General features: G+C 39.9%; 1 protein-coding gene, 1 long non-coding RNA gene, 4 other non-coding genes and 2 pseudogenes across 7 annotated transcripts in view; 3 read left to right on the top strand and 5 right to left on the bottom strand.

Moving 5' to 3' along the window:
* LOC123874568 (probable ATP-dependent RNA helicase DHX34) overlaps positions 1 to 13475 on the top strand; it is a 36814-nt gene extending 23339 nt beyond the window's left edge. For both annotated transcript variants that reach the window (XM_045920042.1, XM_045920040.1), the window contains 9 exons: positions 3018 to 3200; positions 3596 to 3693; positions 6853 to 7060; positions 8676 to 8738; positions 9563 to 9741; positions 10025 to 10135; positions 11173 to 11294; positions 11965 to 12250; positions 13184 to 13475. In XM_045920042.1, the coding sequence (XP_045775998.1) occupies positions 3018 to 3200; positions 3596 to 3693; positions 6853 to 7060; positions 8676 to 8738; positions 9563 to 9741; positions 10025 to 10135; positions 11173 to 11294; positions 11965 to 12250; positions 13184 to 13463 (1530 nt within the window). In that variant the 3' untranslated portion in view covers positions 13464 to 13475. The remainder of the gene's footprint in view (positions 1 to 3017; positions 3201 to 3595; positions 3694 to 6852; positions 7061 to 8675; positions 8739 to 9562; positions 9742 to 10024; positions 10136 to 11172; positions 11295 to 11964; positions 12251 to 13183) is intronic.
* LOC123874695 lies at positions 513 to 655 on the bottom strand (annotated as a pseudogene).
* On the bottom strand, positions 525 to 1788 carry LOC123874574. The gene is made up of 2 exons (XR_006797954.1): positions 1295 to 1788; positions 525 to 737 (listed from the first exon to the last, which is right to left on the bottom strand). It is a non-coding gene; the product is annotated as an uncharacterized LOC123874574 (long non-coding RNA).
* On the bottom strand, positions 1725 to 1875 carry LOC123874694 (annotated as a pseudogene).
* LOC123874685 lies at positions 2197 to 2315 on the bottom strand. Its single transcript, XR_006797976.1, has one exon. It is a non-coding gene; the product is annotated as a 5S ribosomal RNA (ribosomal RNA).
* Positions 4943 to 5061, top strand: LOC123874679. The gene has a single exon (XR_006797970.1). It is a non-coding gene; the product is annotated as a 5S ribosomal RNA (ribosomal RNA).
* Positions 6513 to 6674, top strand: LOC123874687. Its single transcript, XR_006797977.1, has one exon. It is a non-coding gene; the product is annotated as a U1 spliceosomal RNA (small nuclear RNA).
* Positions 7800 to 7871, bottom strand: Trnaw-cca. Its single transcript has one exon. It is a non-coding gene; the product is annotated as a tRNA-Trp (tRNA).
* Positions 13476 to 23830: the final 10355 nt, after the last annotated feature.

The raw sequence follows: 23830 nt of genomic DNA on the forward strand, positions 1-23830 counted from the left end.
AGAAAGCTATTTGAATTGAGCCGCCGTTCATACACAGCCTCTACAAAATCTTAGTATTACTAAACTCATCAAGTGCAGGGCACATTGGGAGTGAACCGAAACGTTTCGGTTCGCTCGCTTACTAAGTTACCAATCGCTGACTTAGTTTAGTTCTGTAGTTCGCGATGTAAAGTTGAACCGAAGTATGAAAAGAAGAGGTAGCGACATGAGCGAAGCGAAACGAACTTAGTTTCGTTAACGCTTCGCTTGTGGCCTGCGCTTTATAAATACGAAAGTGTGTTTGTTGGTTTGTCCTTCAATCACGTCGCAACGGAACAACGAATCATCGTGATTTTATGTATGGGTATACTGTATAGTTTAAGATCTGCAGAGTGAAATTCTGAGAGAAAAATCAAAGAGTTCCTACGGGATTATTAAAAACCTACATAAAGTCGCTGTTGAATATATTTTGGGCAATTTAAATAAGTAAGTATCTATTGTTTTCATACAGTGATGTTTTTAATTATATTATGGGGGGACGGCGCGTACGCAGTCCCCACTACCAAAAATTACGCGTCCGAGTTATCCACATTAGGGATAATCGCAGAGGTCAACCCAGTAGTCCTGTGTCAGTCGCGACCGATTCGGTCATTTGACTGAGGTCGCGCAAAAGTACTGATGAACGAATCAGTCGTTTTTGACCGATCCGGTTCAACCAGTCGCCACGAACCGAGAACCACCGAGAACGAAGAATGAAACTAAAAAATATTGAAAGAAATGATTGGTCTACAGATCATAGTAAAATAGTAATAGTAAGTAATCTATACTAATAAATAAAATTGGAGTGTCTGTCTGTAATTTCGAAATAACTGCCGTATATTAAGGTCATATGGTTATTTGAACGATACTATAACTGAATCACACTTTTTAAAATTTTTGTCTGTCTGTCTTTCTGTCTATCTGTTTGAAAAGGCTAATCTTGGGAACGGCTGGACCGATTTTGACGGGATTTTCACAGACAAGTAGAGAATTGACCAGGGTGTAACATAGGCTACTTTTTTAACCGACTTTCAAAAAGGGAGTTGTGTTTTTCTACCTATGTTCACCGAAATCTCTGAGATTTCTGAACCGATTTGCATCATTTCTTTTTTAATCGATAGAGGAACTTTGCGACATTGTTTCATAAAAAATTTGGAGTCCAACTCCTCAATCCTGATGCTGCAGGGGATCTCACCAATCCACGCGGGCGAAGCTGCGGGCATCAGCTAGTAATATATAGATATGGGCTAGGTAGGTATATTTTCCCAATATTTACCCTTGTTGTTATGTTCATTGTAAAATCGTAGGTATCTACCTACTTCATTTAGGCAACACGTGTAGGTATATGAGATGCATAAGGTTTTAGTATCTATAAATCTTAACATAATGATTAAACACGTTTAAAAATAAAAGCTCAATTAAAAAGATAGGCAATTACATCATAATAGTGCATACAATCGGGAAAAATATTACAATAATGCAGCGATTTTGAACCCGCGTCGTCGGACGACCTATAACGAAACGCGAAACTATACGAAACGAGCGTGCGCAATCGAGACGTCTTGGAGTCTCATCGTCCGATTCACGACTGAGACTGACGACTGAGACTGAGTACCGAATACCGATACATTCGTGAGGAACGAAGAGACTGATTGGACCGAAGTACCGAAAAAATGACTGATGACTGATGAACGACTGAAAAGATCTCAGTCGTTGCTGTAATCAGTACTTGAACGACCGAATCGCAGAAAATGAACGATTGACACAGGACTACAACCCAGCCGCAGTGCAATGGAAGGGCCTCGCTCTGGGGGAACCGCCTTCTTGATCACGGTGTCCCCTACGCCAGGTAAGTATGCTTTGACTAATCAAGCCCCGGGTGGTCATTCTGCAGGAACGAACCTCCACAGCGCAACGCGTAAATTCGTGAATTCCAGGCAGCGGCATCTAGTGATGCCGAGTTAAACTGCCAACGCAACCTCGAGTTCGCGTTCATGTTCACTCTGATTACGTGACTTAGCAGTTCGCGTACTGCATACTAGATTTACTAACTGCATAGCATCATCAATTAAAAAAAATAACTAGCTAAAAAAATAATATAAAAAATAATCCAATTTGTTATTATTGCAAGTCCTTAAAAAAAAAAGTGTTTGTTGCAAAAAACAAAAAGTAAAAAAAGGCCAGCATCACGCGGTGTTCCCAGGCGGTCACCCATCCAAGTAATGACCGCGCCCGATGTTGCTTTACTTCGGTGATCGGACGAGAACCGGTGAATTCAACATGGTATGGACGTTGGCGGGAGAAGTGGTAAAATACTGGATCAAGCAGTCAGTCATTTTTTACTTTCTCTCATTGAAATAAATTATAGAAAAGCTCTATTTCAAAGATTAAAAAAAAATTAAAAACCCCCAACACAAAAAATCTCTAAAAAGTAAGAAAATAATATGTAATGTGCGTTTATTTGCTGATCCAACACATGTAAAACGCAATAAACATTTACAAAAATAACGCCTTTAATTGATATTTTCATACAAGGATCATCTACGATTCCGGGGACCTCTAAAGTTATTCACTAACCTATACAGTCCACTTACTAGTTATTATTTCTAATAACAAAAATAATTCACCTAAGGAAATTTTTCAATAGCATCGGAATTATTTTCAACACATTTTGTTGTCATACACATATTATCGGCATCGTCGGTTAATATTAATCGGTAAGTACTTATTGATTGCACCACATCACTATCAAAGAGCCTTAAAAGCTTAAAACACAGACAACATAAGAAACGTCTTATTCTTCTCATTTTGTTTAATAGCTCTGAAATGTCATTATGGTTTCCGGAAAAAAAAATTGGACTGTTAGTAGATACCTATTTTAATAGACCCTATAGAAATTATTACTCCTGTTACTCTGCATTCGTATGCTCTCGAAGTTTTCTGAAGGTTTCACTTCTCCCGCGTGTGAATTGCACACATGTTTTATTTATGTTTTGCAGAATGCCCGTAAACCCGACGAGTCAGACCACGGCGATCCTATAACACTTCTGTCGCTATACTGTGCGTGGTTGCGAGAGAAGTCGGGCGGCGGCGGCAGAGCGTGGTGCAGGCGCCGCGGTATTGAGGAACAACGGCTGTATGAGCTTACTAAGTTGGCTGCCCAACTTAGAAATTTACTGCAAGTAAGTTTCTATATTACAATAACAATAACATTAATGTTTATTTTGCTATAATATGGTACATGCATATTATTTACATTGGTCTCAAAGACCATAAACTTACTGAACATAAACGAAGTAAGTTTTTTCTAATCCGTTTCAAGTTAGCCCTTGACTGTTATCTCATCTACTGGTAAATGATAATACAGTCTAAGATGGAAGCGGGCTAACTTGGATAGAGTATGCTAGTTTTATTAAACTCAGACCCCCTAATCGGTTTCTACGCGGCATCGTACTGGGATACTAAATCGCTTGGCGGCATGGCTTTGCCGCTAAGGTGGTAACTAGCCACGACCGCAGCCTCCCACCAGACCAAAGTGAGAGACTTGTTGGTTATAAACATACCTATCAAATTACAGGATAACAATTTGATGGAAGCGCCGGAACCAGAAACTATGTCTTCAGCGGAAAGATCGTTGCGACACGGACAAATGAAACAATTAAAAGACATGAGAAGGTAATCATATTTTTTAGGGTTCTGTATCTTCAGGGGAAAAAAGAAGTCCTTATAGGATCACTTAGTGTCTGTCTGTAATACTTACCTATCTGTCAAGACCCGTCAAGTGAATCGACGTCTTCCGATTGACCTAGACTCATGTTGGGCAGGTAACAATGTCTTTTATATTAGCACAGGTAAAGCAAAATTCTGAAAAACATGAATTTGTGGTTACGTCAGAAAGAAAATTAAAAAGTTATTTCATACACCATGGTACGGAACCCTTCCGTGTGCGAGTCTGACTCGCACTTGACCAGTTTTTTTAGGAACAATTTAAATCTTACCCGTAGTAACCACGTCACTCAACCACTCACGTAACCCATAGTAGGGGTAGTTGTTTCCTAACCACCAGTCAAGATTCATAATATTCAAGGAACCACAAGTTTAATTTGTTATAAACCGCTGAAACCAACAAATCTGTATGGTGCAACATGCGATATGCACCGCCCGTCCTCCCACTGCTAAACATGCAGAAAAAGCAAGCCACCAAGCAAGCGGTACACACTACCACCAAGGAAAACCACACAAATACTCCTAAAACACACTCGACGCACGTTTCACTCCAATACCATCCGCATCATCCTCATCGTCAACCTCAAGAGATGTAGATCTTAGATTCATAATTCACACTTCTTATTATATTCCCCACAAATCTCGAAAATAGTGCTATTCTTTTCAGCAGGGATCATATAAACAGGATAGTACCACATTTAGACTTGACACTTTAGTTAGAAACAAATCCGAATCAAAACTCTTGCACAATAAAATAAGTTGCAGATTCCATACTTACATTTTGGTCCCAGCATGCATCTGCGATTATTTTTAACCCCCGACCCAAAAAGAGGGGTGTTATAAGTTTGACGTGTGTATCTGTGTATCTGTGTATCTGTGTGTCTGTGTATCTGTGTATCTGTGTATCTGTGTGTCTGTGTATCTGTGTGTCTGTGTATCTGTGTGTCTGTGTATCTGTGTATCTGTGTATCTGTCTGTGGCATCGTAGCGCCTAAACGAATGAACCGATTTTAATTTACTTTTTTTTGTTTGAAAGGTGGCTTGATCGAGAGTGTTCTTAGCTATAATCACAATGCTATAATCAGCGACAAATGTCGGGGGTGTTGAAAATTTTTAATTTACACTTGTATTTATAGCGAATCTCTTTCTAGACAACCTTCTTTTCTATGACGTGATCGAAAATTTTACGGTACTTATCGCCAACGTCCATACCATGTTGAATACACCGGTTCTCGTCCGATCACCGAAGTTAAGCAACATCGGGCGCGGTCAGTACTTGGATGGGTGACCGCCTGGGAACACCGCGTGATGTTGGCCTTTTGCTTTTTTCACTTACTAAATTTTTTAGAGCCTGGATTTTTTTCCCTTTGTCATATTTTAGATTTTTAGGGTTCTGTACCTTGTCTATCTGATCTATCCGACTGTTTTGTCTGTCAAGAAAACCTATAGGGTCCTATCCCGTTTTGTTTTTTGCAATAAACAGTTGTTTTTTTTTTTTAATGACTTACAATGATAACAAATTGGATTATTTTTGTATTGTTTTAGCTAGTTATTTTTTAAATTGATAATGCTATGCAACTAGTGAATCTAGTATGCAGTACGCGAACTGCTAAGTCACGTCATCAGAGTGAACATGAACGCGAACTTGAGGTTGCGTTGGCAGTTTAACTTGGCATCACTAGATGCCGCTGCCTGGAATTCACGAATTTACGCATTGCGCTGTGGAGGTTCGTTCCTGTAGAATGACCACCTCGGGCTTGATTAGACGACGCTGCATTCATAACAAAGTCGATCAAAGGACCGCACGCGGCGATCAAAATGCAGCGTGCACTGGATGCACTTCCCGCTTGGCTGAATGACTGGAGGCTGAAGGTCAACGTGGCGAAGACTCAGGCGGTATCCTTCGGGCGGACTGCCCCGCCGCCACGGGTATCGCTCTTAGGAGAGACCATCGAGTGGACGCCCTCGGCTAAATACCTGGGGGTGACCATCGATAGGGGACTCAAGATGCGATCCCACGTGAAGAACGTGGTCGCGCAGACGCGCGCCGCACGGGCTCTCTTGCGCCCAGTGCTGGCGTCCCACCTGCATCTCCGTACGAGGCTGTGCGTCTACAAGACGTACGTCCGCACGCGACTCACTTACGCGGCCCCAGCTTGGTACGCGTTACTAAGCGAAACGGACCGCAAGTCGCTGCGGGCGCAGCAGTCGCTAGCGCTCCGCACCATCGCCGGAGCTCCACGCTTCGTACGGAACGCGGTCATCTCCAGGGACCTGCGCATGGAGAGCCTCGACGACCACGTTCGCCGCCTGAGCACCTCGATGTTCGCGCGCGCCGATGGAGCGCAAGCCCAGCACCTGCGGGGCATCGCGCCATACCATCGGCGTCCGCCGGACAAGTTAGGTCTGCCACGTGACCTGACTACCTGAAAAGACACCACTGCTTCCCCGCCGCTGGCTGACGGGCGCTCGCCGGAACATCGCCGGCGGGCTCGACCTCGCCGAGCCGCGGGCGTTAGCCTCACGGACATCCCACGCCGCCGCAGTAGCCGATCGCTCGCGAACATCCGCGGGCTCGATCGCACTGCCGTGCGGCCACTACCGGACATGACAATCCGGAATTGACACCCAGACCAGTGGTCCAACCCCGTGCCCCGCCCGCAGTCGCAGGCGGCGTAGCCACCACTGAAGAGGGCCATCGCCCTGACCAGTCACCCCGGGACCCGAAAGGGTCCGCGTGGACGACCTCGAGATGATGATGTCAAATCATACTTACCTGGCGTAGGGGACACCGTGATCAAGAAGGCGGTTCCCCCAGAGCGAGGCCCTTCCATTGCACTGCGGCTGGGTTGACCTCTGCGATTATCCCTAATGTGGATAACTCGGACGCGTAATTTTTGGTAGTGGGGACTGCGTACGCGCCGTCCCCCCATAATTCAACAAGGTTCAAAATTATTGACATACTTATCTGATACTCGTAATATATTTATCATTATTATAGAGAGAGATGCTAATATTATTTAAGATAGGCGCATGATGAAGAGGTAGCTTTATTAACTTAGCTGGAATCAAAGAGTAGGCATGTAAGTATAAATTATATTTTTTCAGACAATACAAGCAAAAAGCAGCCGACGAATCGAAACGTCGTAAACGCCTGAAAGTCGATTCATGGGAAATAATCGACGAAAAGGACAACGATGACAATACTATGGACATTCGAGACATCGAGTTTCGAATGACGAATGACGCTACTCGAATACGAGCTCTGATAAACGGCTCTAGTGCCAGCAGTGGGAGAGATCTTATTATGTTGAAGGTACGGTGTACTAGAATATATGAGATAATATGGGGATGATGCCCGCATCTTCGTCTGCTTAGATATATTTAGGTTTTTTTAAATCCCGCGGGATTTATTTTTTTAATTTTCCAGGGTTAAAAGTAATAGAGAGAGAGAGCCAGGACGCGCCAGACATTCGTCATTTAAAAAAGCTGAAAGTTCTCTGTATATTTTCCTCAACACAGGGAGGAACGATCGGCGACTATGAATTTTGGATCATGGTGGCTTTGGTTGAGAATAATTATCAAAGGTGTTTAAAAAATCTTACGTCAAAGTATAAAGTCTAACTTTTTATATTTTCTTCGGAATAGTGTTAGAAATCACGTCATGCATTGCCAGACACTTAGTATCGTGGCAACCCCCTGCCAGACACCCTAAGACTATACACATTGAAGTAAGATTGTTTTAAACTTTATCACCTGTTATCTCCCAGAGCCACTATGATCCAAACTTCATAGATACTGATCGTTCCTCCCTGTGTTGGGGACAAGACGCAGAGAAAATTTCAGCTTGAAAAATGATGGTCTGGCATGCGCTGGCTCTTAGTCCATAACCTACGTGTTAATTATTCTGGGTATAAAAGCTATCTCCATTCCAAACAGCCAAATCGGCTCAGTCATTGTGATCTACTTTACTTTTTGTTCAGCCTCTAATCTGGTTTACTTAGATAAAAGTAATTTTAAAAAGTAAAAAATGATTTTGAAAAAAAATGAAAGTTTGACCCCGACGTGATTTGAACACGCAACCTTCTGATCTGGAGTCAGACGCGCTACCGTTGCGCCACGGAGTCGTTGAGATAATTGCCCAAATTGTAATCTCAAATATACCCAGTCAATGACATGAAATAATTAACATAATCCATACTTAATATTTACTAAGTTATATTTAATAATCTCTATTGTAAAAAATATTTGTGAAGAAATAAAAGGCTTTTTTATTTTATTTTTATTATACTTAATATTATAAATGCAGAATTGTCTGTCTATATGCTAGTTTTTCACGGCCCAGCAGCTTAAACGATTTCAATGAAAGGTACTGAGTTAGCTTACATCCCGGGAACGGACATAGGTTACTTTTTATCCGGGAAAATCAAAGAGTTCCCACGGGATTCTTAAAAAAGCCCATCCGTTTAACCGATTTATATGAAATTTGGTACAGAGGTAGCTTGCGTCCCGGAAATTGACATCGGCAACTTTTTATCCAGGAAAAGCAGAGTTCCCACGAGATTTTTTAATAAACCTAAATCCACGCGAACGAAGTCGCGAGCATCATCTAGTATAATAATAATCTGATAGTGATGACACCATTGATCTCTATTAATACATGCTAGAATTGCAATTGCCGATTTGTTTTTGAAGCTACTTGATTTTCGCCATTTTGCCGATTTTTGATCAAATAGTCTATACTGATATCATAAAGAGGAAAGATTTGCATCTTTGTTTGTATCCCTAAAACTACTGAACCGATTTTAATGATTCTTTCGCCATTAGAAAGCTACTTTATCCAGAAGTAACACAGTCTATAAATGACAACCGCGGACGAAGTCGCGGGTAAAAAGCTAGTAATAAATAAGTGAATTTATGTTCTCTTTCAGGTGGTACTATGCAGGGCTTTGTACCCTCAAGTGGCTGTAGCTGATGAGTTCAACCATTGCAAGGTATTTTAATTTTTACTATTAAGTAAATTAAAAACAATTGTATTAATCTTCATTATTTTCAATGTTGTGGGACAGGGGAATCTTAGGTGACCATATTCGTAACTTATAGAGTAGATAAGGCTGAGTAGAGTAGAGATTTATAGAGTAGTAGAGTAGATGGTGCTCGACTTTGTCCGCGTGGATTTAGGTTTTTATAAATCCTGTGGGAACCTGTGATTTTCTGGAATAAAAGTTAGCCCATGTCCTTACCCGGATGTAAGCTATCTCTGTGCCAAAGTTTAGTTAAACGATGAGTTAAAAACTTATAGACAGAATATACACTTTCGCATTCATGATATTTTTAGTGTCGTTAAATGCCCTTGCAAGGGTACCCAAAAAATTATATTATCTTTTGTATTTTTAGGATTCCGTACCTCAAAAGGAAAAACGGGACCCTTATATGATCACTTTGTTGTCTGTCTGTCTGTCTGTCTGTCGGTCGGTCCGTCCGTCCGTCCGTCCGTCCGTCCGTCCGTCCGTCCGTCCATCCATCCATCCATCCATCCATCCATCCATCGTGTCCTAGATCGTTGACCTAGAATCATGAAATTTGGTAGGTAGGTAGGTCTTATAACACAAGTAAAGGAATAAATCCAAAAACAGAATTTGTGGTTACATCACAAAAAAAAATTGTTCACGAAACAATTGATTTACTAAATCACATAGAGATGGTGCTGTTGTCATGAACTTGCTGTGTTGCACATAAAAATATTGAAATATATTGTACGAAGGAACCGTTCGTATGCGAGTCCGACTCGCACTTGACCACTTCTTTTTTGTTTTAGTCAATATCAGACCATCTTTACCACACTTGGAGCAAACCTTTCGTGTTCCTCCACCCGACGTCCTACTTCGGTAAGCAACCCAAGTTACTGCAACTGACCGAAGCGGACATACAGGACAATCCGCCGGGGTATAAAAGCAAGCTGCCGTTGTCTTCCAAACATCAGTTACTATGTTACTTGTAGGTACTCTCTTCTATATCCTCGGTCTGATACATTAATAGCTCGTTCACACAGGCTGCGTAAGCGTTGCGTAAGCGTAGACGTAGTGCGTACCATTGTTTTGTAATGTATGGAACTGTATGAAACATGGATTTTAAAATTTCCTTGAATTTTGAGCTTTAATAATTGAAACAGTACCTATATTTAAAAAAAAATCCATTACTGTTTTTGGCCGACGACATATACATTTTTTTATTACATAAAAAAACAGCAGATTATTATTAATAGATAGAATTATTGCAGATCCCTCTTGGAAACAACAAAGCCATACATAGTGAATTCTATGCGAATGCCAGCGGCTCAGACCTTGCTTCTGCTAGCGCACTCTATTGATACCAATATGGGATTTACTAGGTAAGGTACTACTGAGTTACTAATCAGACTGCTTGTACTATTGAGTTAAAACTTATTTCGTGGTTGTGGTGGTTTAAGAAAGCAGGTGGTTTGGCCCATCACAGCTGTTCATACCTCAGGCCGTAGTTAGGCGCTGGTTTGTATTGAAAATCCTCTGGTCTTCGGTGATATGGTCGATTGGTCCAGAGTGAAAGAAATTTGAGATGTTCCTTTATTTTGTATACAATATTCTGTCTGTTAACGAACTTTATTGTATGTCTTCGTCTTCACTTGATCAGTGGCTTATTGTAGTACCAACCCAGCACAATACACTTCGCCAATGTCGAGTAGCTTGAGGTATTATTGTATGTCAAAGGTTCCAAGCCCGTTTTCTGCCTTACAGACCGTTCATTATAACTTGTCCCTTACCATCATGTTGGCACCATTGTAGTTTACACAATAATAAGCCCTAAAATCGAAGGAATAAAGCAAACAAAGCAATGGTGCCAACATGACGGAGAGGGACAAGTTATAACGAACGGTCTGTAGATGATAAGTGACTATCACTGTCTAAAAAATGAGACCATAGACTCATGACTCTTGTCTATGATCTGCTTGTTTTTGATTTGATGTTGTGTTTACAACACAGCTCTAACTTCATCTCTCGCAGCACTGCAGTCTCTTTGTGACCACGACTCTTGCAAGTGGTTTTGCAACTGTAAAAAAATTGGTAGTCAATGAGATTCCCGACAGAAGTAAGAACTAGATTTTCAAATTAATTGTAGTATCAAAAATTAAGTATAGGTATAAATACATTAAAGTAGGTATGTATATTGTCATACGCGCACGCCACGCTTATAGCTAAATAAACATACTATTAACATTAGTATACAGGTGAGACTAAGTTTTTACCCCTCCCAAAATCGCCCAACGCCCCTTGTATAAGTTTTCAGTTAAAAAATCGAAGTTTTCATTTCAAAAATAGGTTAACCATAACAGTAACTATAATATTACAACAACAAAGTGCTGTTTTAATAGAAAAATGTTTTGTTTTGCAGGCTCGTTTGTGACTCTTGGCTGTTATTGGAATTCCCACATACTGAAACTGGCTTGAATTTGTTGATAAAGGCGACAAAACTACGACAAAGATGGGATGCCATAATTAATAGAAGACTTTCAGGTAACTAAATGCCCACACTTTAATTTTTAATCATCTTGCATAAGAAAACGTCATAGAATTTCGCTCATAGGCATTATTATGACATCATAACAAATCTGAGAAATACTAGGATAAATTATACACGGTCATTCCGATACGCCATTTATTGGAGACAGCGTCAAATCGTCGAATAACAAAAGCATACAAAAACTGTTGACATAAGACCATTGATAACAGAAAACCATCATATTACAAAATCCAATATGGCGGAAATGAAAAACAAAAAGTAAATGTATCGATTTTGATATCAAATAAAAATTTGCTTTCATTGCTGAGGTTTTTGAGCCAGCTTAAAACTATGAAAAAAAAAGTAGGAGCTGTCAAGAGGTAATCCGACTGCCGAAAATTGAGTTTGCAAAGAAAAAAATTGGACCTTAGTAATAAATTTTAAAAACAAAATAAAAAATTGCATGTTGCTGACGCGACCTTGAAGTTTTTACCAAAATCGCCCCACAAGCCTAAAGAACTTTTCACTTGAATAGGAAGGGATTTTTTTTTAGATAAATAGGCATACATTTATATAAGTTATTCCACTATTTTTATCCAACTGCACCGAAAGATAGGTAACGTTTTTCTCATCAATTTAATCACATCATCATTAATTTAATATCTTTGTACATTTAATTTACAGATGCAAACCCAAACAAATCCGTCGAATCCGAACTTCAAAAATCGCACCAAAACACTCCATACGACGAACTACAGTACGAACTGTCTTGTGACGTCACAAGCTACATGAACAGTGACGTATATTACACTATTAAGAGACTTCTACCCGGGGACCTCAAAGTATTGTACGTTGGATCAGACGAAGTGCGTCCGAATATAGACCCTAACCCGTTTGAAGAAGGTTTCGAATGCCGTGCACACGAGAAGAAAGGTGGAGTTTATGTTACGGACAATATTGTTTATAACTGGTATGCAATTTTTCTTTTTAACCCCCGACCCAAAAAGAGGGGTGTTATAAGTTTGACGTGTATATCTGTGTATCTGTGTGACTGTGTATCTGTGTATCTGTCTGTGGCATCGTAGCGCCTAAACGAATGAACCGATTTTAATTAAGTTATTTTTGTTTGAAAGGTGGCTTGATCGAGAGTGTTCTTAGCTATAATCCAAAAAAATTGGTTCAGCCGTTTAAGAGTTATCAGCTCTTTTCTAGTTTTCTTGTATAAAAGAAGGTTAGATAACCGTTAGGTTCTTAATATTATGTCAATTGACAAATGTCAAGCTGTCAAGATGGACGTTGCCTAAATACATAATTATTTATTTGAAAATGATGTTTTGGAAAACTCAAATACTTTGGATCGTCGGGGGTGTTATAAATTTTTAATTTACACTTGTTCAATCTGTGCTAAATATAATTATGATTAATGCGAAAGTATGTCTATTTGTCATTACCATTTACATGGCCTACATACAGGCTCACAAACTGCTAAGTTTATACTTTTTAACCGACTTCAAAAATAAGGAGGAGGTTCTCAATTCAACAGTATATTTTTTATAATATTGGGTATAATAGTACAACCACTTTTGTAAGTCGCATTGGCAAAATTCGCACCACCAATGAAATGTATGCCTTATTGCTTGACGTTAAGATTTTAAACACAGGAACAAAACATGGTGCGTAGAAATACAACCAATAGCGGATGTTCGCGTGCTATGATTGACATCAATACATTTACGCGCCATTCAAAAATTAGATTTCTGCGCAGGTATATCGGCGCTACTTAAACAGAATTTACATTATGAAATTAGTGGCACGAAATTAGTTTCACGACATTAATTTCGTAATGTAAATTCCGCTTTATAACAGTGGTAGTACAGTATAGATATTGGAATCTCTTTTCCAGTGTGGTAGACACAGAGTGGAGTTACAACACATACGAAGAAACCTACAGCCTGCCTTGGACGTGTCAGAACTGCGACCTAACATCCTGCCTTTCCCCACTAGAAAGGCTACAGCACATCCAATTCACCTGCGCTTCTAAACCAGAGAAAAAAGAAGAGAAAATTGTGAAAAGGGATAATAGACCTAATACCAAAGAGTATACGTGCGAAATTTGCAATGAAACTTTGTATTTAACACCTGTTGAGATACTGAAACACAAAAAAGGATGTAAAATAAAGTAATTTATTAATTTATTTTGGTTTTTATTTGCATTGAAAAGCCTTAGGGACTTTATTCTGGAAACTAAATCCATGTCATTATGGACTGCAATTCAAATTGATTTCTTCATACATAATAACGACAATTTGTGGAAAAAATCGGTAGTATCAAATCAGTATAAAAACCTACCTACGACTTTGAAACAAGACATTTTAGCGTTTAATCTATCTATCGTGAGTGATTTCCATCAGAAATATAAATGCTCCTGGCTGTACTCACTTGGTTAGTCGACGTAAGCCTCAACCGTGACGCGTTGCGAGCTGAGTCCCTGTGAAAAAGGACACGGATGGGTTGAAAGTTTAGACTAGTCATTCTTACCACGTAATTACAGTTGGGAGCATTTATAAATTTTAGGTTAATTTAGTTTTTTTTTTAGCATTTTAGATTAATTAGGTATCTCTGGGAATCTTTCCCAGAATTCTCTTTGGGAATCTCGCCAAAATCGTCAAAAGTATTCGAGGTGTTAAAAGCCGCAGGACGAATTATAGATTATAGTCTCAATAATACTGATTCTGACCACAACTAAATAGAGTATTCGCATCCTCTTCTTACTAGTATAATACGAAAAGGATAGACACAGTTTGACAGTTTCAAAATTTAATTCAGTTCTGTCAAATCTCATAACTTTAGCTATTGTTTAAACTTGTAGCGTAGCGTGCACAAAAATTTAGAGTCTTTAAATTTTAAATTCATGTTCCTTCCTTTTTTAGCAATATTAAAAGGAGGAGGATGTAAATACCTACTCTAAATTTAGTTTATAGAAAGACAACAGAATTGGCGCCAATGTGGACTTCGTCTGTGTTGGTGTTAGCTGGCGGGCGTGCTCTGCCTTTTTGGAGTGTTTTTTTTTTGTTAAAACTGACTGGAAAGCGCTCTAAGGGGGTGCCGTGCTTATGTCGGCGAGCGCCGGCACAGACGGGGTCCATACTTGTATAGTTTATCTAACTTGTTACAAATAACTACAAACTTGACATTGGCTAATCTTTGTAAAGCCAGACGAGAGAGAAAAAAAAAATGACGCCAATGTCTATCTATAACAGAAATTTCTATTTCTGAAGTAATTTAAGCAATGAAACAAATAAATTGCTGTAGGTAGATACGTCGTGCGACGCTTCTGCACTGAAACAAGTCACGAACAAGCAAGCCATTGCGATTATAAAATTACCTATAAACAAAAACAAGAGTAGGTACCTATACTTTTAATAATGGTTCCGTAGATCTGAGCATGAAAAATTCAGCTGGCGAGCAAAATGTAGTAATTACACCTCTGATCAAAATGTTTTTTCTTTAACCCTGACATTTTTGGCCACTGAATAGGTACATATCTCATTTCCAAGCAAAACAGCCTAAACCTGTCCTAAAATTGAGCTCAAAAGTAGTGATTTCGATCACAATGGTACAATTACAGTTAAGTTTCAACAGCTTTCATTCAGATTTTTACTCCTGCAAAATTTAATTGCGTTAAATTGCACCGTTTTGTTGTCAACTGCTGAATTGAAGCAATACTCTGGTAAATGATGGTTGATTTATTTTTCTATTATATTTAGCCAACTATTTGGCCATAAAAATGGTTTAAGAATAGAGTGTACGGAACTCTAAGAAAAGGGCGCGAAATCCGACCAAGATGGCGTGAAACAATCGTGCCGATCGTTCGTTACAGATAAACATAGATCCATTATTTTAATTTAAAGCAATGATCTTGATTGTACTGCACTTATACGACAATTTCTAATAAATCTATACTATTCCCAAGTGCTAATAGGTTCTATAAATTACCTATTACTTATTAGGCAGGAAACACGGATGCCAGAATGGCTTCTAATACCTTGCAATATCTTAGTGGGACTTCGTCTGTGGTGGCGTTTGCTGGCGCGCGTGTTGTGGCTTTTTGGAGTGTTTTTTTTTGTTAAAACTGACTGGAAAGCGCTCTAAGGGGGTGCCGTGCGTATGTCGGCGAGCGCCGGCACAGACGGGGTCCATACTTGTATAGTTTAGCTAACTTGTTACAAATAACTACAAACTTGACATTGGCTAATCATTGTAAAAGCCAGACGAGAGAGAAAAAAAAAAGAATATCTTAGTGCTTCGTATGAGAAATGAAGGCACCTACCCCTACCTATCTAAAACCAACCCTAACAACGAAGTGACATTTTTTGAAGCACGCTCGTAGCTGACAGCTACTAGCTGTTCACAAAAAGAAACCCCGCGCCAATGGATTATGTATCTAGTCTATCTACCTAGGTAGTCCGTGTCGCTAAGCGTGTGTCATGTAGACAACCTATCTACGAATTTGTATGAGCTTTACCTGAGTATCTTTTGCCTTAGTTTACGTGCGAGTTGACCATCGATGTACCTATACGACTGATCAATATCAATCATAAAAGGATGCCAACAAGATGCCAACGCTCACGGATAGCCTAGCCGTGAGCATGTTGGCATCTTGTTGGCATCCTTTCTGCTTCTTTATTTTTAAATCGTAGCAAATCACTTTCATCTCGAGCAATTTGCTTATTAAAAGACAAAAGCGTTTTGTTCAACGATAATAAGTCCCGTTGCACACCGAGTAGGTACAGCACACAGGCGCGCGCGTCATTAAGGCGCGCACACACGGAGCTGGTCGTGACCCGCCCGCCGGCTGCCGATGCCGGATTGCGATGCCCTTTTTAATTCGCACAATAACGCACCGTGCGTTGTGCATGCGCCGCGTTTACACAGGTCGGTTTCGATTTTTGAAACAACAAAAAAAAAACTAAAAAAAAAAAGATTCCGACGAATTGAGAACCCCCCCTTTTTTCGAAGTCGGTTAAAAAGGAGGTAAGGAATACGGGCTAGATCGCTTTTGACTTGGTGCAGTTTTTGTAAGAAAACATACAGAAGCCAGACAAGCTCAGTTTATGAACTTATGCTATGATTGCCTTGATTTATTGAAATATCTTTAATTATTATTATTTAGGCTACCTTGTGGCTCTTAGGTCTTAGGTTGAGGTTGTGGCTTAGGTTAGGACTATTATAACTACTTGTGACCGGTTCGAAACTAGGAGAAAGGACTATTATTAGGAAGGATATACCTACTTATTTTGAGTTGAATTGGTGTTTAAATCATCTAACGCCAAACGGCATGTGTGAATGCCGCTATACGTTGATCGTGGCTACATCTACATGGAAACGCCGTTGAACATCGCGTTGTTAGCCATTGCCGGGATATAAGAATTATTCGTCGCTAGAGCACCACTCATCGCATCACCTACCTACCTAATGAGCCGAGCTTTGTTTCGTGCCTTATTAAACAAAGTTAGAATATAATATTGCTGCACGGAATGACGCAGTGTGTAGAGACGCACTGCTGTCCAGCAGTCGTAAGACTCGTAAGAGATGCGGCGCGCCCCGCCCTCGCGCAGCCTGACATTAGAGGACCATTCGTCGTGTATGAGCCGAGCTCTTTTTGTTCTGTGCTTTATTAAACGCACGCGATGCCTCGAGAATGGGAATTTTAATTTATCGGTGGGAAATATAGTTGTATCGGGTTTGGAACTATTAAAATCTTTACACTGTTATTAGGGTAGGTAACCAGGTACTGATTTTAAAGCTCCTTGTTTAGGTAGAAAAATTAAAGAAAAAACTGCGTGTAGAATTACTAAGCTATTAACTTTCTCATGAACAGTATTAACTGTCCGTATTTTATCGGACTTTTACATTTACAATGAAATAGTACGTAGATAGGTATTAGGTAGGTACATACTTTTGAATCGTCAAATGCCTCTACCACTGCATTGGTTCGCAATGCCTTTAGTATGGAATATAATCTATTAGGTTAATATTATACCGACCTTGTCATCAAACCCTGGCCTGCACGATAAAATCAAACAGAACAAAATCGTGATCGGCTTGCTAAGCAATGGTTTAACTTTTGACCTCTACCTTACAAACGTAATCCCACAACTGCGGTTTAACTAGCCCTTAAAACTAATGGAACAAGGGATATTTTTGTGTGTTTAGTGTTAGTGTTAAGTTTGTGCGGGTAACCTGTCAACCCGTCGTGTAGGAAGCAATGGGAGTGTGGCATCTGTTGTGTAATGAAATTATTTCATGGATCAAGCTTGTGACAGGAGCTCGGCCGGTAGAAGGGTTATTTTTCAGCGAAGTCGCGGTAAAATACGAAGATGTCTCTAACAATATGTTACTTTGATGGTAGGGTGTATTATAATCTAGGTAGGTACCTACCAGCTTCCTTCTGGTGACACAGAATATCAAATACGAATTTATTATAATAAGTCTAAAAATACAATGTATCCATAAGTGAGTAGGTAGGCATAAATATCATAAAATTAAATATCAATATTACCTAGTAAGTAAGTATAGTAAGCGTGCCTTGACAGCCTAGTGGTTAAGATGTCCGCCTCCTATTCGGGAGGCCGGCGGTTCGATGCACGCTCCGCTAACTTTTCGGATCCCTTGCTTTCGCGGTGAAGGAATACATCGTGAGGAAACCTGTATGCCTTAGAGTTCTCCATAATGTTCTCAAAGGTGTGTTAAGTCTGCCAATCCGCTGGCCAGCGTGGCAGACTATGGCCTGAGGCTTCCCTGGGCCCTTCTCATTGAATGGTCGATCATGATGATGACAATAAAAGCCTAGGGTCTGTTATGCAACCGACTTTTCTTCACTACTGCCTCCAGCGGGGTTATGGTTATATGTGTGTATGTTTGTTACTCCTTCACGCAAAAACTACCCGATGGATTTGGCTGAAATTTGGAATGGAGATAGGTAATATCCTGGATTAGCACATAGGCTACTTTTTATCCCGGAAAATCAAAGAGTTCCCACGGGATTTTGAAAAACCTAAATCCACGCGGGCGAAGTCGCGGGCATCGGCTAGTGGAATATATAGCCCTTGATCGCCCATTTATAATGAGAGAGTTTGGTTTGTAGCACAATTTGTAAGTTCGCATTGGTTTATCGTGCAGTAGCTTTGATTTCGCACGCGACTATAGTTACGAAAACATAATATTTAGCTCTCATGACCCGAGGTACCTATCTAACTATAATAATTAAAATTCCCACCGTGCGGTGTCCATTTTATCAGCACCGGACCCCGACACGGGCGGTCACGAGGTTTTTCAATTTACGCGCCAACGTTGCTGCTTGAAAGAAGATAGTTGAACAGCGAAAGCGTAGAGCCGCCTTTTGTCGTAAAAATATAACATGGAAGGTTGGTCGATTACGGTCGGAAAAGCTACATCAACCATTAAAGTCTCAATTGATGTGATTGGCTGAATTGATTATTCTTCTTGAGACAATGGGTTTTAGCCAATCAAAAGGATTGGGGTCGGTACATTGTAGATGTCAAACTACAACGGTGTCCAGACTCCGTTGCCAGAGGATGACAGTTGACGTAAAAATCAAGGGCCTATTTTATCAGCACCAGACTATGATTTGCTTCTTGGAAGATGAGTTGTATATCCGCACTTGGCCAGCGTGGTAGACTATGACGATTATTAAGATGATGAAAAATCTATGTGCTTGAAAAATTTCTGAGATTTACCTAATTTTTTTTTAAGCCCGGGACAAAATTTTAACCAGTTGCCTTTGTTGCACGGAGTTTTAACCCTCTCCGAGTGGCTAGGTATCTATTATATCTATGGGTTTTTGAATTCCAAATTGTAATCCTATCTCTTCCACGTTGCATTTTTTTACCCGACTACAGCAAAGCTGAAAGGAAGGGTTATCATTTTAGCTGTCTATGTAGGTATATATGTATGTGTGTATGTATGTATGTTTGTATCCAGATTGTGTGTGTTCCACCGTAGCGCCTAAACTACTGAGCTGATTTTGATGAATGAGGTGTCAATCGATTCGTTGTAAAGGCGCGAGTGACATAGGCTATATTTTATACGAAAAAAATTGGACTGACGGATGTTACATCAATAAAAGTGAGGGTCTCAAAATTTTTCTATTTTTAATTATTAAGTATGAAATCGCTTCTATTCATTTCCCTGTGCCGCGGTGTCGCGGTCGCACGGCAGTCGCGATGTATCGTCCAATAGAGCAGTAAATCGGGCGATATCTGTCGCGACTCGCGACCCGCAAGGGTTCTAACAAGAGGTTTATTACAGTAGGTAATTTTAATACAAATTTTCTAAGAGATATTTTCTATGATCTAAAATCTAAATAAATTATTTGAGACTTTACTGGACCTAGGTTTTCACTCGTATCATGATTTTATTGTCAGTTTGCGATAATACAAGGTCCTCTGGACCGCGTATAATGTGCCATACGCATCATTTCCGCGTGAAACTAAGTAGTTGTTTATGTTTACCTTATGATTGCTCTAAAACGATTTTCCAAAAAGGTAAAAAGGTACAGGATTTGTCCCGCGTCGGGAGATTATTGCGCTAAGTTATTTTGGTTGCTTTATGCTCCCTTTTTAGTTGCACTTACATCTAGTGCAGCATCTGATGAGATAAGAGTCGACACAGGTTTATAGCGTTGCGGCACGCAACACGGTCCGATGTGCCTTACAATCGATAAGTGGGTAGGTTAGGTATACCGCCATGTCGCACGTGCGAGTGTTAAAAGATTTGTATGTATTAGTTTTTCTTTGCTGACTTCGCTGAAACTTTCTCAGACAAACGCGGACAGACGGACAGACAGACAGACAGACAACAAAGTGATCCTGTAGGAGTTCCGTTTTTCCTTTTGAGGTATAGAACCCTAAAAAAAGTCCAAAGCAAAGGTATAAATACACAAAAATGGAAGAGACGTAATCTAGACGTGACACGTGGCTCGGAGTCATCTCTTCTCCATAAAATTTTATTTTGCCGACCCATTGCAACCTACTTACTTAAAATTTCAAGTTTCAATAGTTGTTCAAGTGCTAACATAACATCATAACAAAAACTAAAACATAACATAATATACAAAAAACTAAAAGCCGGAGGTACAATTCCCTATCAGAACATTCAATCACTCTTTGACCTGAATAACCCTTTAAGCAGAAATAAAACCCCTAAAAAGTGTACCAGCATTGGATCGCAGCAATATTTCTCCCGCTATCTACTCCTAAAGCCCTCTCCAGATATCTAGCTTAGCATCGTGAGATAAGGGCCGACACTTACACGGTTTATAGGGCATTGGTTCGATGCGGCGTACAATCGATGCCGATGCTTTCAGCGTTGTCCTTGGTAGTATATTGACTAGCATAGGTACCATAGGCATAAATGTGTAAAAAATTAAACAGCACTAAAATCCGACTTCAGCTTTAAAATCCAGCAAGCAATTGTCAAGCAATCCGCTAACTGCCGATAGCGAATTGCTTGACACCTCATGCATCAAAATCGGCTTCATCGGCCAGTAATTTAGGCTAGCTTACTTAAAACAAACTGTTTAGTTTCTTAGAATCTTTTCGATAGGATTCATCTTAACACCTAAATTAAAGAGTTTTAGAAGTACTAATTCTGAAATTCGGAATCTCGTTCAAAAGATCATCTCTCTCTCTTTTTAACCCCCGTCCCAAAAAGAGGGGTGTTATAATTTTGACGTGTGTATCTGTCTGTAGCATCGTAGCTCCCAAACTAATGAACTGATTTTAATTTAGCTTTTTTTTCGATCGAGAGTGTTCTTAGTGTTAGCTATACCTAATCCAAAAAAATCGGTTCAGCCGTTTGAAAGTTATCAGCTCTTTTCTAGTTACTGTGACCTTCACTTGTCGGGGGTGTTATAAATTTTTAATTTACACTTGTTCAAAAGAGCTTATCTACTTAATAAAACACATTCACTAAAGATTCATCGATATAATATTCAGAAGCTAAAATAATTACCTACTTAGGTACTTTTCGAGATACAATTTAAACGCGTGTAAAGTGCTAACACGATTTGTCACAATGCAATTTATGTTTGAACCATAAAAGATAAAGAAACGAGATGAGCAAGCTGCAACATGAGCAAGAGGGAGATAAAATTCCAATAATGGGTTCCGTTGATTTGAATTGCCATGTTGATTTATTAGAATCCTAGATCTAAGTACCTACATTCTACCTATGTCATCAACATTAGCCTATTATTGACCTATTACTGAGCAAAGGTCTCTCCTCAGAATGAGAAGAGTTTGACCACGCTGGCCAGGTGCGATTTAGTAGGTACTTAGATTTCACTGCATACCTTTGACAACATTATGAAGAACTCTCAGGCACCTCCACCGTTTGTCTACCGTTAAAGCAGGAACTAGATAAGAAGAGTTTAATTACTTAAAACACAAATAACTCCGAAAGTTAAAGGTACGCGCGGGATGGAACCCTGGACTCCCCGATTTGGAGGCCGAAAACGTTTTAACCACTAGTCTACCATCGCTTACAAACAGTATCCTCCACTATATTGTCTGGGCGTTTTCTGTCAGTCATTCATCCAGGAATTCATTTCCTAGTGGGCATCAGAATGGCTGGACCACGAGAGAATTTGAAATAACAAGTCATCCTAGATTTAGTTATCTATTTTCACAAAATATAGTTACTAAATCTTGGGATGGCTTAAACTTCCAAATTCTTTCATGGGCCAGCCATCCTGACGCTCACAATTTCCTAGATCATTTGGCTACGGAATTCCGAAAGGAACCCATGTTTTGCGTCGTGCGAGATGCACTGTAGAGATTAGTCGGGGAATCGAACTTGGGATACACGGATTTTTATGTATCGGGGACTATTAATCTGTCGTGACAATTACCACCTTTAATGGTCGCGTGAAAGTTTCCTATCTACCCTCTTCATTTAAGTTTTTTTAAACAATAATATTTAGAGTTCAGTTGATATTATGTACTCATTATGAACATAGTCGCTAAACGTTCCTCCCGGTGCAGAGAAACTTTCATCTTTTATAAAATAACGAAGATCTGGCACGCACTGGCTCTTTCTATTAGATCTTATTTAAAGTTATACAAAACAGGTCCATTAAGGACCAAGTTTTTAATGAAGATCTACGGCTTATAATTGATAGATATTATTATTTTATATCTATGATTTTATTATCTACCTATCATCTATCCATTTTTTTAAATCTACGTCCATTTTCTATAATCACCAATAATTTCTACACCCATAGAAGCATAAAAATTTTCTGATGCGTAAAATATTGTTTCATAAAGACTTAGCGCCACCTATCCTATTGTTTCCTTTACAAAAAAACAAATATATGCCTAATGTTTATAAAAATAAGGTTTAATTTGACAAATTAATAGTAACATAATAGTATGTCCATCTACGCAACTTGCAAAGCGGGAGGTCTCCTCGTCAAAGCTTGTCATATCTCCCATTGTAAATTCGAAAAGGCTTTATTGTTCACTGAATATGGTAAAAATATAATTGCATTACAATTATAAGTAATTGGCGTATAAGAAAGTCGATTGACATTCAATACTTTGTTGCTGGTCTTTTGTTGAGATGATACAATTCGACGTGTTTTGTGATATAAAATAAAAGATACCTGCCTACCTATAGTTCACTATATTATAGATATTTAACTGATATGAACACTGTACAATATAAGTTATTTTGGAATATAACTCCAAAAGTATTGACATTTTGTGGTTCCACAAATATATAGTTTTGGGTCTGTATGTATGCTCGCAGTGACATCTGCTGCCAGCGTCTCCGTAACCTTGAGGTACCCAATTTTTCAATTATGTGGTGCTTATTAGACACAGGCGTGGAGCAGACCGTATATGCCTGCATCTACCGGTCGCACAGCGGTGACCAGGAAACAACTCGGCTGTTCGACTATCTCAGCGAGACGACTGATACCGTTCAGCGTCGATATCCGAGTGTAGTATTACCACTAGTAGTATTAGTAATAGTATTCCCATACCAGAATACTGACCATGCTGGGAGAGAGGCGCTTAAATTTGCCCTGTCGCTAGATCTCTCTCAACTGGTCCAAGAAGCAACTCGAGTTCCCGACGTTGACGGTCACACACCTAATTGTTTGGACCTCCTGCTGACTACTGACCCAGACCGGTTCTCAGTGTCAGTTGCGGCCCCTCTGGGCTCTTCTGACCACTGTGTGGTAAAGGCGGTATCGAACTATCACCCTCTTGACTCTGGTGCCACCGGAACAAGGCGGGTGTGGCGATACAAGTCGGCAGATTGGGATGAGATGCGGCACTTCTTCGCATCGTACCCCTGGCGGCAAATTTTCTTCTCTTCTAGTGATCCATCAAGCTGTGAACAAGCCATTTCGGAAGTGATACGTCAAGCGATGGAGTACTTCATACCATACGCTGACGTATCATTAGATAGCAAAGTTCCCCGGTGGTTCAACACTGAATGTGCCCTTGCAGCGGCACAC

This window comes from Maniola jurtina, chromosome 18, assembly GCF_905333055.1.
Source record: "Maniola jurtina chromosome 18, ilManJurt1.1, whole genome shotgun sequence".
Classification (NCBI taxonomy): domain Eukaryota; kingdom Metazoa; phylum Arthropoda; class Insecta; order Lepidoptera; family Nymphalidae; genus Maniola; species Maniola jurtina.